General features: G+C 40.9%; 1 protein-coding gene across 2 annotated transcripts in view; it reads left to right on the top strand.

Moving 5' to 3' along the window:
* The window catches only part of LOC143290268 (checkpoint protein HUS1-like), a 14,293-nt gene extending 2,789 nt beyond the window's left edge, over nt 1-11,504 (top strand). Inside the window, exons 4-8 of one of the 2 annotated variants that reach the window (XM_076599607.1) lie at nt 1,838-1,945; nt 2,643-2,717; nt 3,760-3,859; nt 7,460-7,615; nt 8,465-11,504. In XM_076599607.1, coding sequence (XP_076455722.1) covers nt 1,838-1,945; nt 2,643-2,717; nt 3,760-3,859; nt 7,460-7,615; nt 8,465-8,550 — 525 coding nt within the window. In that variant the 3' untranslated portion in view covers nt 8,551-11,504. The remainder of the gene's footprint in view (nt 1-1,837; nt 1,946-2,642; nt 2,718-3,759; nt 3,860-7,459; nt 7,616-8,464) is intronic. The other variant, XM_076599608.1, reaches the window with a different exon arrangement.
* The last annotated feature ends 4,818 nt before the right edge of the window (nt 11,505-16,322 follow it).

Here is a 16,322-nt window from a genome sequence, read left to right on the forward strand (position 1 = left end):
TTATGTGGTGTAGAACTAATCCCTTCATAACATGTAGGCTTGATCATTGTTTTGTTCCGGATGGTTTACTGAGTTATTGTTTCATGTGAACATATATCAGCATCATAAAGCGGTTGTGTTAGAAGTTGATAAGTCTCCCGAATTAAGCTGTATTTCCATAACATTAACGGTTTATTTCTTTGAGGTTTGTTCTGAAATCCAAAATTCTGAAAACAGTTTCCCACTGAGTTGCTGGAAGGTAGGTTGTGTTCGGTATGAAACGACATGACCTCTTTTTTCTTGTTTACAATTAAAAGGAAAGAAAAACAAATTCTGGACAGAACACATACTGTGATACTTACTACACCATCGACATGTTTACTGCATATAAATATTATAAAGTAGACACTGAATTAACTGGAATGAACATAAAAGAAAAATTGAAGCGATCGTTTCTTTCAGCCCGTTGTAGGACTGGTTTGTGCAGATCGAGATCTACCATGTGTTGCGATGTGCTTGAAGTGATGGCAACGTCACCTTTACCACCAAAGTAAAGAGTAATTGAGATACCATAACACTCACAAAAAACATGCTTTAAACTGTGTTATTACGTCCAAAACAGTGACGTTTATTTATTGCATGAAGAAAAAAACAAGAACATTGCTTTAAATATTAAATTTAGGCAAATGTCAGATGTGCCACAACAGTGGGGATTAGTCCGCTTGCTTCAGAACTGAACATGCATGGTTTGATCACATGCCTTTTTTTTCTTTCTTTTTGTCTCCCAAGCTTATTCTGTATTTAAGACAGAACACTTTTTAATGATTTTTTTTTATTCTCTTTTTTTTTTTCTCTCCTCATGATTCCTTTACTGGATACAGCGTGAAGCACAAGCAGGTCTTGAAGGCTTTGCCTCTTGTTTTGGTATGGTTTGCTGGTTCTTTTTGGGTTTTTTTGTGGGGTTGGGGTTGTTCTGACACATTGATATACCCCCTGTCTCACTGTGGAACTGGTAACCACAATGTCTTTTTTAGTTGTTTTGGTTTGTATTTTTTAGTATATTTTTGTTGGGGTTGGGTTTGTTCTGGCACATTTGATCTTTGTCCCCCCCCCCCCCCATCTCACTGTGGAAGTGGAACTGGTAACCACAATGTTGTTGGGTTTATTTATTTATTTTTTTTGTGTGGTATGGTTTGTATCTTTTTTTTTTTTGGCGGGGTTGGGGTTGTTCTGACTCATTGATATATCCAGTCTCACTGTGGAAGTGGAACTGGTAACCACAGTATTGTTGGGTTTATTTATTATTTTTTTGTGTGGTATGGTTTGTATCTTTTTTTTTTTTGGCGGGGTTGGGGTTGTTCTGACACATTGATATACCCCGTCTCACTGTGGAAGTGGAACTGGTATCCACAATGGTGTTTTTTTGTTTTTTGTTGTTTTGGTTTGCTTTTTTTTTCTTTCTTTCTTTTTGGTGGGGTTGGGGTTGTTCTGATACATTTAGATATAATTAGATATATGAGATATGATATACATAGATATAATAATTATATTAGATAATTAGATATAATTGAGAAATCTCTATCTTTTTATATCATTTTCATGAAAACATACTTGCTTTTATGAAGTGGTCCTTTACTCTTTTTTTTAAATCTGTACATAGATCTTTAACAAAAAAAATCGGGGGTGGGGGGGGGGGGGGTGAGGTGTCGGGGGAGGGGCATTTGTCACTATGGTAGGAATATTGGATAACACAAGCCAGGGTTCTCTCGTCCCTAAAGACTTGCAGTGATCAGACTCCAGATGTAGTCAAACAAAGTCAAGATATTGCAGAGATGATATTTGCTGTTGTGGTTTTCAGCCCTCCATAGGATCCTGCCACCGGCTGGCTGTTCATGACATCCCCATCACCATCGTCAAGCGACGCAACTGGGTCGATTACGCCGAACCAGAAATGCCCAACTTTGACGTAAGGCTGGATATGTGTCGTTTGATACAAAACGCATATTACTTTCTCACCTCAGCAAGAGAAATTCACATGTGTTGTATGTTATGTAATGACTAGGTACTAGTGTAGCTATTATGGTAGTATGAAAATACAGTCTTTTCATGTGCCTATGTTGTTCTAGAACTAACTGCCGGACAAGGCGAATTCCTTTGATAGTCACTATCTTCCTGATACAAGTCAGTCTGGGCATCTCCTTCATACTAGCAACACCTCTCCCAGATTCTGTAATGGACAGCACACACACACACACACACACACACACACACACACACACACACACTCAAACACAGAAGGCAGTACATGAAAGAGGTAAAATGTTTAAACATCAACTTAATGTAAGTCATTTGTATAATGATTCCAGAGTTTTCAGTATCAAAAGATGAAATACAGAACATGAGGAAACTAGTGAATTAAACCAACAACAACAGCAAAAAAGTTCTTTAAAAAACCCTCAAAAATAACATCAGACAAATTTTACATGTGTCCTGTAGGACTATGCAGCAATTCTGCAATATCAGACAATATCTTTGAACTGTCAAGAATACGATCAAGTGATCTCTGAGTAAAATTAAGTCTTTGTGAACACTTAAATGTAACTAAAGTGCTTCTGTCAACACACAGGTTGTTTATAACACTTACTTTTTACACTTGTTTACAGGTCAGCATTGCAATGCCCACCCTAAAGATTTTGAAGAATGTGGTGGACAAAATGAAGAACATCAACAACTTTGTGGTAAGATATTACATTTTATTTTATTGTCTTTTTATTTATTCAGTGCTGTAGTATGTGTAGCATGTGTTTGATGTCTTTTGTGTCATACGTGGCTGTGCACAGATTCTTTGTGTATGCTGAGTGTGAAGAGGGTGATAAAAAATGTGGAACATAAACTTAATTAGCATCTTTTCGTGAAGATTGTAAGTCCGTAGGTCTCAGCAGCTTCACTTGAACATAGACTTTGAGATGTAGACTGAAACGCAGATTACATTTGTGCATGTGAACACATGCTTGCTTGCACATACATTTGCAGATGTGCACTTATGTCTACATACAGATGTGTACCTATCATTCTGTTTTCCACACACACATGCACATCTGTGTGAATACATACATGTACATACTCATGCATGTACATGCACGATGCTCACAGACACACACACAACACACTCACACACAACACACTCAATGACACAGACACATATGCATGCATACACACACAAACTGAAACACACATTCACACACTCACACAGTGTACACACTCACACACACACGCACACGCACACACCACTTACACATGCGTGCACACACCTGCACACACAAGCTCAAGAACACATTCACACTCTCTCTCTCACACACTCACACACACACACACACACACACACACACACACACACACACACACACACACACACACACACACACATATGCACATGCCTGCACACACATACACACAGATGTGTGTGTATGTGCACACACCCCTGACCCCCCCACCCCCCACCCTTCCTTCCCGCAAACACATGCAAACACTCACACACGTGTGTGCACATCCCTACCCCGTCCACCCCCCCCACCCCCCCACCCCACACACACACAAACACTCTCCCCCCTACCCTCCAAACACACACACACACACTCCTACACACACACAAACACACACTTTAACACAAACACAATTGTGCGTGCACACACACACACACACACACACACACCCACACCCACACCTCACTCCTCCCATGCACAGTAACATGGAGGGCTTTCAGTGACCTCGCTGTTCCAGAGCCTGTCGGCCAATCAGAGTGGAGAGATGAAGCTGTCGGTGGAGACAGACATGGTGACCATCAACACACACTTCAAGGACCTCTTCAACCCAGCCTGGCGTGAGTTGGGAAACCCTCGTTACTTTGATGATGATTATATGGATACTTCTGTAGCGCCTATCCTCAGTCAGAGGCTAGGCTCTAAGTGCTTTACAAACTCGGGGTCTTTTGCACAATAGGCTGCCTACCTGGGTAGAGCCGACTGACGGCTGCTATTGGGAGCTCATCATCCTTTTCCTGTGTCATTCAATCAGATTTCAGGCACGCACACATACACACTCAGACATGTAACATTTTACATGTATAACAGTTTTGTTTACTTCCCCCGGGATTAAAGGTTAAAGTTAAAAGGTCCAGTAGCCTTTAAAGCCTGAACCGGACTATAAATGGCGGGCGATTTGAATCAAGCCAGTTTCTCACCAGAGTCTGACACTGTGACGTCGGTGAAGGTTTATTCAAAATAAATGCCTAATAAAGCTACGGTTTGGCTTCATTTATGGCAGAGAGCGAGATTTGCCTAGCAGCTTCCAATCTAGACCTGAATTGACTTTGGAAAGTACAAAATGTGTCAGCTACACGTAATACAAAATTTGAATGCAGAGAAAAGGGGCGGAGCTAGAGCCGTTTGTGTTTGCGCTAGACGTGTCTGTCAGATAAAAATAGCACCAGCACGTGGTACTGTCCGGTGAGAATTGGAAAGCATGCAGACAGCCCCTCGACGTTGGCAACCGTAAACGACCACATTGTTTGTAAAACATGCAAACGGAGAGAAATATGACGATCTACTAACCTACCGGACACGTGCTCGCGCTTTTTATAGATAAACTCCGCCCCTTTCCCTTTTATGGATAGGCTCTAGTGCGCATGCGCAACCAAAACCTTGCTCTCGGGAGTTAAGACTTTAACACCCATAGAGGCAGTGAATTATAGCCTTTGACAGCCATAGATACAGTGAATCCTCTGTTTCTAGGGCTTGGCATCTGAAGGTGGGGACACAATCCTCTCTATCTAGGGCTTGGCATCTGAAGGTGGGGACACAATGCTCTCTATCTAGGGCTTGGCATCTGAAGGTGGGGACACAGTCCTCTCTATCTAGGGCTCGGCATCTGAAGGTGGGGACACAATCCTCTCTATCTAGGGCTTGGCATCTGAAGGTGGGGACACAATGCTCTCTATCTAGGGCTCGGCATCTGAAGGTGGGGACACAATCCTCTCTATCTAGGGCTCGGCATCTGAGGGTGGGGACACAGTGCTCTCTATCCGCCGCTTCTACCTCCCCCAGCCGATGTCAGGTACCCATTCACACCTGGGTGGAATGAGGAAGATTGGAGTAGCCTTTCTCAAGGACGTTGTATGATAGTCAGTCATGTCCAGCTACGACCATCAGAACAGCAGAGGAGGTAACTGCTGTCCCAGCTATCTGGGCTAGAATTTGATTAAAGTGGAAAATGTCTTGACCAAGTTGCATTCCCACTCTCTTGGTCAAGAGGGTTTTAGGACAGTCAGCATTGGGATGGTTCCCAAAGGCCAACTAGCCCCCAAGGTTGCAGCACTAAGAGCCAGTACAATCTTGCCTCCCAGTTTTAGAGTCACAGTTTTTCACAAAAGACTAACCTGTAAATGACGTCCCATTGCTGTGGAGAAACTATCGATCATACAGCTCTCACTATGCTGTTGGCCCAAGTGTTACACCATGCCTGAATGGTGGCTTGAACCCTGGTAACTGGTGAATACTGGATCAAAAGTTCAACACCGAACCAGTTCTGCTACAGAGGCTCTGTCTGTGTGCTTGTGGTTGAAGATTTTTTGACTCACTTGTGTAAACAAAGTGAGTCTATGTTTTAACCCAATGTTCGGTTGTCTGTGTGTGTGTGTGTGTGTGTGTGTGTGTGTCCATGGTAAACTTTAACATTGACATTTTCTCTGCAAATACTTTGTCAGTTGACACCAAATTAGGCATAAAAATAGGAAAAATTCAGTTCTTTCCAGTCATCTTGTTTAAAACAATATTACACCTCTGGGATGGGCGCAAAAAAATAAATAATGAAGCCTAATTATATGCAAACTGCATTTACTGTTATATTTATATTTTTTGTATTCTCTAAACTTGGCACTTTGATCTGATATTCTGATCCAACAACAAGAGCAGTCATTATTATCATTTTTTGTTCAAACAGGAACTTCTTTTGCTAAGCATGGAAGTTTTATTTATTTTGCAAACGTTTTGGTGCAGATAGTAAAAAAGGGAAATTACTCTGTAATTAATGCTAGGGGACTTGATTTGCTTTGATTTTGAAATTATACTCAGTACATAAAAAGCTTGGATTTTTTTTTTGTTTTGTTTTGTTTTTTGTAAGTGTATCACAAGTGAGTCTTGAAGGCCTTGCCTCTCTTGTTTTTCCATGGAACAGACTCCCTGATAACCTCTGACATTGCGACTTTTTTGCATCTGAACACTTATCTCTTCTCTCCGCAGTAAGTTTTGTTGTGGCATGTCCATCCAAACTGTGAGGGTATATACTCTTGTACATGTGGTATGCTAGACTGTGTGTGCACATGTATGGATGTATGTATGTGTACACACATGCAAACATGTGTGAATGTGTGTTTGCTTGTGTGCATGAGACCGGGTTTGTGTCTGTGTATTTGGATGTATGCTTGTATGTATGGATGGATTGTGTATTTGTGTGTAAATAGTTTTCCAGGTGCATTTTAGTGCATATATTTAACATTGATGTTTTGTAGAATATTATGTGTTTTGTTTTTATAAAGTAGCTAGAGCAGTTTTCTGGATAGAGAGTTACATGAATATCAGTTATTATTATTATTATCATTTCTGATGGGAGATGGCGTGTTAAAATTTGCTCTGTTGTCCTGTTGTGGATGTCAAATCAGAACAGATATTATTGAACACCATCAAGGGCAGCACAGGGTCTCCTCTGGTGTGTTGCCAACCTGGCATCAACAAGGTAGTTCCCATGGCCTGCTGGCATGGAGACCGTGGCTGTTTATAGGGGACAAAGAATGAGCATCATGGGAATAATGCAACTGAAACAGATGCAACCCCCCCTCCCCCCCCCCCCCCCCCCCCCCCCCCCCCCCGAAAAGCTCTTTATGTTTGGAATAAATAACAAACGCTCAGCCCCGCACCCCCCTGAATAATGATATGACTGGTTATATACAACCTACTTTGACTTTTTCCTTTCCTTCTTTGACACTTCAGGCATTCAGATTTCAGGCATTTCAGATTCCCCCTGAATAATCATATGACTAATGATTTATATCCTTCTTTAACATTTTCTTTTTATTTCTTCTTTGATATTTTCTTTTTCCTCTTAAATGAATTATGGTTGGGTTGTTGTTTTTTGCATATTTGTTCATATCCAGTTGTTTGTCCAGTTAATGGGCTGGTAGTTTGTGTTGTACGTTAAGGAATAATAAATAAATAAATAGCGGGGACTTTGTTTTGTTTTGTCTGTTTCTTCTTATGTCTGACCTTCTGATTGCTGTGATCAGGCGGAAGAAGAAAAATGGATTTGAATTCCTTCCCTTTACTACTTACGTCCCATGCCCCACCACAGCTTTAATCCCTGCTCCCCTTCCCAACCTGTGCCCCCCTCTCCCCCTGCAAAGGATCAACACATTTTTTGTACTAATCAGGTCATGACGGAGGTGATGGTGAGGACGGCCAAGCTTCAAGGTCAAGGTCATCGTCACAGCTTGACCCGGAAGAGTTTGCGGAGGCGAGGATCGACATTCGGCGCTTCGCTCAGTTCCTGTCTAGTCAGCAAGTGAACCCCAACAGAGTGATCTGCAGTAAGTGGTGTGAGGGGTGTGGTAGACATGTTTTTTTTTTTATCGTCAGAGTTAGAATTTGTGTGAAACGTGTGTTTCAGATATCTTGGACAGATGGGTGGTCCATTTCTGATGATGTATGAAAAGTGTGTTTCAGATATCTTGAACAAACAGGTTGTCCATTTCTACCTGATGATGTGTGTTTCAAATGTCTTGAACAGACAGGTGGTCCATTTCTTCCTGATGATGTGTGTTTCAGATGTCTTGAACAGACGGGTGGTCCATTTCGACCTGATGATGTGTGTTTCAGATATCTTGAACAGACAGGTGGTCCATTTCTTCCTGATGATGCGTGTTTCAAATGTCTTGAACAGACGGGTGGTCCATTTCTTCCTGATGATGTGTGTTTCAGATGTCTTGAACAGACGGGTGGTCCATTTCTTCCTGATGATGTGTGTTTCAAATGTCTTGAACAGACGGGTGGTCCATTTCTTCCTGATGATGTGTGTTTTAGATGTCTTGAACAGACGGGTGGTCCATTTCTTCCTGATGATGTGTGTTTCAGATGTCTTGAACAGACGGGTGGTCCATTTCTACCTGATGATGTGTGTTTCAGATATCTTGAACAGACGGGTGGTCCATTTCTACCTGATGATGTGTGTTTCAGATATCTTGAAAGACGGGTGGTCCATTTCTTCCTGATGATGTGTGTTTTAGATGTCTTGAACAGACAGGTGGTCCATTTCTACCTGATGATGTGTGTTTCAGATATCTTGAACAAACAGGTGGTCCATTTCTACCTGATGATGTGTGTTTCAGATGTCTTGAACAAACAGGTTGCCCATTTCTACCTGATGATGTGTGTTTCAGATATCTTGAACAAACGGGTGGTCCATTTCTACCTGATGCATGACGACGTGTCCCTTCAGTATTTCATGCCTGTCGTTTCCTCATGACAACTCACTGCGACATCTTTCTGTGTTCACACTTGGTTTTTTTGTTTTTGTTTGTCAGTACTCTTTTGTATCATGTGTCATGGCTCTTGGTGTCAGGCAGGATACAGACTGCTACTTGTGGGGATGTTTTCGCACCAAAGGCACTGTGGGAGAATCGGTAAGGCATTGGAGTTAGGATAAAGTGTTCACCAGTGATCAGGGTTCAAGGCCCTGTTTCGGCAAGGTGTTGTGGCCTTGGGGAAAGGCGCTGTGCTGTGATTTTCCTCACTCCACCTGGCTTTGAATGGGTATCTGACTCAGGTCGGGGAAGGTTGAAACAGCAGAATGGGTATCTGACTTAGTTTGGGGAAGGTTGAAACAGCAGAATGGGTATCTGACTTTGGTCGGGGAAGGTTGAAACGGGAGAAGGAGAGGATTAGGCTGTGCCTTCCTATGCTGAACTCTTGACACAGTGGAGGTAAGTTCACTGCCACAGTGGCTGTCCAAGGCTATGGGACCTTTTTAAATCACCATGACCTTACTAACTGTTGAAGCTTACAGATCATTTCCACCTATCTATTTTGGAAATGTATGGGTGGGAGTATTTCCATATTGTACGGATTTCTATGTTGAAAATCTTTCTCTTGATATCTATTCCCCTTTTTTTTACTTTGTTTTGGTATTAAGACATCCCTTGACCCCCAGCTGCAAACATTTCAGTATAACAAAAATCAGGCACTCCCAGTCTGTAACTGTGCAGGTTTTCTTGGAATGTGTAGCAGCAGAATGACTCTCATGCTGTCTGGGACCACTCAGAATTGTGGTAAAAAGAGTTCCTGGGTCACCAAGAATTTTTAGCTTCTCAAAAATCCAGATGCTTGTTCACCTTCGCGGCACCTGTTGGGTGAAGAATTACCCACACTTTACTTAAATCTTCATTACTCAGTCAGTCTTGCAACTGTTTAATTATAATTTGATGACTTGGTCCATTTATATTTTTTGCATATCCCCACCAAAAATGATGGTGTTTTGGTGGTAAACAAAGGAGTAAATAAACAATGAAATTGCTGTATGAAATCAAATGTGAGGGTGTCAGTTTGGAGGTTACTCACTTCTGGCATTGAGTCCTGTCATTCAAAGGTTTTCACTTTCAGTGGAAACTCTTGATGTTTGCAGGGATTTCACTTTTTACTCACAATTTCATTCTGGTTTGGTGACCAGTTTCTGTGCGAGGATGTTGTGGAGGTAGCCATTGGGATTTCAATGTTTTAGTTATGTTATACAGTTTATACATGGTTGTAAACTTGGTTATATGGTTGTAATTTATATATGGTTAAATCTAAGTTGTATATATGATTTTACATAATATTGGCTTTGTACAGATTGTAATGGTTTCAAAATAAGATTATTGACATAAAAGAGATGATTCAGTATTTGCTGACAGTTTGAGCTTGTTGGTGATTTGTTTGGTATTAAATTTACTGTACAGAGGAGATTTTCAGTTGCTGTTATAAGATTATAACACTTTTTTATAGTCTGTCAGTAGTTTGTTTTAATGTAAGATTCGTGTTTTATGTTAATGTTTGACTGATACACTGTTCAACTTTCATTATGAATTGTACAGAGGAGTATGTATGTAACTAAATCATCACAGAATAAAAAAAAAAAGTAAAAACATCAGAGGAACAAGAAAGTTAACTTCTTTGTATTGATTTTATTTGATGTAATGATGATATTCTTGATAAGTTATTTACTTGAAAATTAATTAACATTTACTTGCAAACAGATCTTAAAAACCAATGTTAGGTGATTTTGATTTATGATGCAGCAATGCGGAAGGGGTAGAGGGGGGCATTAGGCCTATGGAATTAAAAAAAAAAAGAACCCCCTCCAAAAAGAACAATTTTTCATGTTTTTAAGAAATAGCAGTTTTTGCTCTTTACTGTCGCGTTTTATCCAGAGAACAGTTCATACATGTGACAGAGTGGACGAAGGAATATTGCGATGCAGGTTCCACCGAGATTTGAACTTGGATCGCTGGATTCAGAGTTCAGTGCTAACCATTACACCATGGAACCAGCGCTGTATTTTCAGGTGAATTATAAGTTTATACACAAAGTGTCAGATATGTACACTGAATGGGAAGTGAAGCTATTTGTAACTTATTCCAATAACTTGTTTTACCTTTTCAAATCTGTCTGGAATTTGCTGCTGTCCCGTCCTGTTTGGAAAAGTCTTGAAAATATTTCCTGTGTCTTGTGCATACTCAGGCTTTCTGTATTTGTGTGTGTGTGTTTACGTATACAGGAATGTAGGTATATACTGTGTGTATCTGAACGTGTGTGTGTTTGTGTGTGTGTGACAGACAGAGACAGATGCAGAGAGATTGTGTGTGTGCATGTGTGTGAGTGAGACTAGAGAGATTGTGAGAGATTCTGTGTGTGTGTGTGTGTGTGTGTGTGTGTGTGTGTGTGTATGTTAGAGAGAGAGAGAGACTCATAGAAACTGAGAGAGACAGACAGACAGAGAGGAAGAAGGAGGATGAGCAGGAGAAGGGGAATGCAAACAGCTAGGTCACTCCTCTCTCCAGGGCCACACTACCTCATATCTTGTTCATATTTGCAATGTTGACAGCACCTCTTAGACAACACAAGTGGACCATCGCTGAAGCTCTCCTCTTGACAGGCAAATAAATCCTACGGCTTACCCTCAAACAACTGAGTGCTGATAATATCTAGTTTGCATTCCCTGTACAATTTTTTTTTAAGGGCAATGCAAATATTAGCTATAGTCTGTGCGAAATTTGTACACATTTTTTTTTCTTAAAGAACGATGCATGATATTGACAAGTGTGTGAGAACCGTACACAACAAAGAAGTGCCTGAGAATTGTACACAACAAGGACATGCGTCAGAATTATACAAAACAAAGATGATAAGAATTGTACACAACTTGGCAATAAAAATGTTTGTGAGTAGATATGTGTGAGAAATGTACACAACAAAGTGGAGCTTGAGAATTGAACACAACAATGTGTGTGAGAATTGTGCACAACAATGATGTGTGTGAGAATTGAACACAACAATGATGTGTGTGAGAATTGAACACAGCAATGATGTGTGTGAGAATTGTGCACAACAAAAATGTGAATGAGAATTGTTCACAACAAAGGCAGGATTGTACACAACAAGTATGTGTGTGAGAATTGTGCACAACAAAGATGTCAGTGAGAACTGTTTACAGCAAAGCAAAGCAAAGATATGCATGAAAACTTGATACAACAACGATGTCATTGAGAACTGTACACAACAAAGGCATTGAAATTGTACACAACAAAGATATGTTTGAAAATTTTACATAACAAAGACGTGCAGCTGAACATTTGTGCGGGGTGGGGGGGGAGATGGCAGAATGGTTAAGATTCTTATCTGCCAATACAGTGTCCAAGAGAGTCTGGGTTTGATTCCGACCCTCGCCCTTTCTCCCAAGTTTGACTGGAAAGTCAAACTGAGCGTCTAGTCATTTGGATGAGATAATAGATAATGATAGTGATGATACTGGAAATTCATATAGCACCTTCCAACACTCATGGTGCCTTCCAGTAACTGCAAAAAGTAATAATAAAGAAACTATATGGTTTGGTGAGTAAAGAGATAACAAGTAACAACATATCACACACCCACATATATACACATTAACATATACACCGATGCAAAATGTCTTAAATAAAAGCGCTGTATTTGTCTACAAAGCACTGAAGCTAGTGTGTGTTAGTTCAGCTAAGGTTGTGTTTTTTTCTGCTAATCTGTTTTACATTGATATCGTCGCAACTATGATTGTGTAATATCCCCCTCAGATTGGGGTTGTGGCCTAATCTGAATAAAATTATCACATTTGCATTATCTGTGTATATGTGTGTGTGTGTGTGTGCGTGCATGTGTGTCCAATATGTGTGTGTGTGTGTGTCTGTGGTCTTCAATATTACGTCTCCAGTGCCATTTTAAGTCTCTATCTCTCTCTCCCTCTCTCTTTCTCTCTCTCACATACATGCACACACACACACATGCACACACACAAACATTAAATGTATACACACACACAGATATATATATATATATATATATATATATATATATATATGTACACACACACACACATATACATATATATATATACAAACATATATACATTTTATGTGTGTGTGTTTAGCCTGTGTGCATATAAGTGAGAGACAGAGATGTCATGTTCCTTTGCATGGTTAAAATATCTTCCTGTGAAGTGCATATAAGTGATGAGTGACAAAGGTAGCCTGTTGTGCAAATGACTGTGTTTGTGAAGTGCATAGAGTTCAGGTTTTGACCAAAGAACAGGGGCTATAGTAGTAGTAGTAGTGTCAATGATAATAACTCCAAATCATACTGGATGAGTGCGCTACACACCTTTCATATTTACTACTATATATAATTAGTTGGGTGGTTTGTTTTATGATGTGTTTATAGTCTTGCTTGATTATATAGGCCCTGAAGTGCAATAAGCCAATTAATGTAACTGATACGGTATGCTAATGAACCTGGATCATGGGCCTGCCTTTTTTTGTAGGCAATGCCAGCCTACACTCTACCAAAGAATATGGAGACAAATTGAAAAACAAATGCTGATTGAAGGGTTTTTATCTCGGCGACTGTAGTTTTTATCTTGCTCGTTCCATTTTGCATGCCAAATCAATTCTCCAAAGGTTTTCTTTTCTTATCCCCCTACACTTCCCTCCCTTCCTCCCCCCCCCCCCACACCCCCCTCCATCCATCCCTCCGAAGTTCCTTCACCTTGCCCACTTTCCCACTCTACCTGTTGGCCTTATTTGATAGTTTGGCCCAGTTTTCTAGAACGTTGACCATACCATTAAGTATTGAAATTTTGTTTTCCCGTTCGTTGGTTGCAAGGAGGATGGCAGAATGGTTAAGACGCTCATCTGCCAATACAGAATCCGTGAAGGTAATCCCGCTCTCGCCCTGTCTCCCAAGTTTGACTGGGAAATCAAACTGAGCGTCTAGTCACTTGACAATAAACTAAGGTCCTGTGTGCAGCACGCACCTGGCGCACTGAAAAAAGGACCCATGGCAACGAGAGTGTTGTACTCTGGCATTTTTTCTGCAAAAGAAATCCAATCTGATAGGTACAAAAATATATGTATGTGCATGCATTCAAGGCCTGACAAAGAGCACTGGGTTTTGCGGCTGTCACACATATGCCTAGCAGATGTAGTGTAGCGTGTATGGATTTGTCCGAACACAGTGACGCCTGCTTGATAAACTGAAACTGGTTACAACTCTTTACGTTCTGTCAGCGCATGGGCTTTCAAGTGTATGGCCGTTTATACTTCCGGTTTCCGGAGGCGTGGATTCTGAGTGGCTGTTTCCAAAACCCGGCCACCGAACACTGATTACTGGATCTCTGATGTTCTGCGTGGGGTTTCAGGCACCAGCAGGTGTGCGCATGACATGTTGAATGTGGGGTTGGAAGAATCGTCACACTTAACCCACCAGTCAGTGTATAGCCAGGATTCGAAATCACGACCTTATAATCGGACATCCTTGCAGTGCTCTGACCACTCGTCAGAATTGAACACACACACACACACACATTCCGCCCCGCCCACCCCCTCCCATTTTGCTCCCTTTCCATCGTCCAATAATGATTAGATCCACTTTCAGTGACTTGAAAAAAATATGTTGAATCTAGATTTAAAAAAAAATCTAGATGCAGTGCAATGACGGTGATATATTTTATGCTATATTTACTTCCCATTGTGCTCTCTGGCAATGTTGGGAAGCAGCAGCATCAACCATCAACTGCAATAACGGCCGGGTGCTGTATAAGACATGACATCACAAAGCCGATCGCCTGGAAGACCGCGCAATGCAAGACAAATTTAGATCTGGGTTTCACGCGCTGCGGCAAATGAACGACACTGGAGCATGAAGCGTGCGTTCTTATCCTGCTGTGTTGTGCTAAGATTTTGTCTGGGAAGCTTGCATCATCGCCGCTTTGAGACCCATGTGTCGTAAGTACAGACATAGCCTTCAGTTTTAAATGTGAAACATTGAACAGCAGGAGCAGAATAATATTTATTGGGATAATCCCAGAATCATAAATCCCGGAACAATATAATCTTTATGTGTTTTGAAATAAATACACGGCTGATATGCGCGGTAAACATAATTATTCTATTTTAACGTACGCTAAGGGTTTAAAACGATGCGGAACGCCCACATTATTCCAAGTCACGTATCGACACTTCTGACTGACGAAGCTCGCCGGGATTTTTTGTTTGCTGCGTGATGTAGCGCCGGAAGGTCAAGGCTTCACGGAAGTGTCAGCAGACGATTCTGTCGACTTCGCAAGATGGCTGAAAAGGAGCGGGTTGTGGTGACTGAATCTAAATAAAAACTTTAGTTACGTCCCATTTTTTTGTAGGCATCCTTATAAAGCCAGGGGCCTATTTTAGCAGCAATATGTTCGTGCATTGTTGAGGCGATATTGGTATCAGAACATTTATAACAATAATTAATATGAATATAATGTAATTAATATAAGACTCCTATTCTGATATTATTGCAGTCAATTTTGATGCAGATTCAGTGGTCACACTAATGTACAGCCATTTTGCAGGGTCCACAAAAATCGTCAGGAATAACGCGTTCATTCAAAGGTGCCAATCAGATCGCCGCCAGTCTTTCTGTTTATTGCCCCCCGTCCACACGCCCTCCATCCGCCTTCCCCACAAACAGTGCAGAGTTAAAAATAACACAGTTGCAGCTTGAGTCGGTAAGTCACAGTGTCGGTTCGTGTTCGTGATATGGGTCGTTTTATTGCCAAACTCGATTGTAAGGGTGATTTGCACACGTCATCTCTCTCGTACCTACATTATAAAATACTCGACAAGTTTCATTTAAACGGGTCCCAGAATTTAGTTTACTGACATTGCAAATTTCAACAAAAACGGAATATGCCAAGAAAAGTCGAAAAACCACTGAAAATGGGTCTCAAATCGATAAGATCTCGAACCAACTGTACACAAAATTAAAAAAAGAAAAGAAAAAAAAAAGCTTTCAGTCCATGCTACACACACACACATATATATATATATGTGTGTATATATATATATCAGTATATATATTATGTATAAGAGTATGTATTTTACTGGTAACACACACACACACACACACACATATATATATATATATATATATATATATATTACATACGTATAAACACTTATTTTATTTATTATACGTATACACATATATGCTTAATTTTAGCTCAGGTTGCCGTAATTAACAGCTTAAAACAGCTGTCGACAAAAGCAAATAATGACGCGTCTGTTTTTGTTTTTTTTGTTGTTTTTTTTAATTATTTTTTGTTGTTATTTTTAACTACCGATCCATGTAAAGAGCGAAAATTGTGATGCGGGTTAGAATTATAATGGGGATTAGTTCAGAAAGAAATGGCGCGTGTGTGTGGTGGTGGTGGTGGGGAGGGGAGGGGCGTCAGGGGGGATGTGAGTGTGTGTGTGTGTGTGAGTTCGCAAGCGCACATGAGCAAGACAACCGCAGCTGAGACACATTTGGTTTGCCCTTGCCTGACAAATTCTTAACAACCGAACAACACCGAGTCACGAATCGAGCGTGCTTGGGGTCTGACGACAATAAGCCGAGAGGAGAAAGAGAGAGAGAGAGAGAGAGTGTGTGTGGGGGGTGGGGTGGGGGGGGGGGGGGAGAGACGGATAAGAAAAG

This window comes from Babylonia areolata, chromosome 15, assembly GCF_041734735.1.
Source record: "Babylonia areolata isolate BAREFJ2019XMU chromosome 15, ASM4173473v1, whole genome shotgun sequence".
Classification (NCBI taxonomy): Eukaryota; Metazoa; Mollusca; class Gastropoda; order Neogastropoda; family Buccinidae; genus Babylonia; species Babylonia areolata.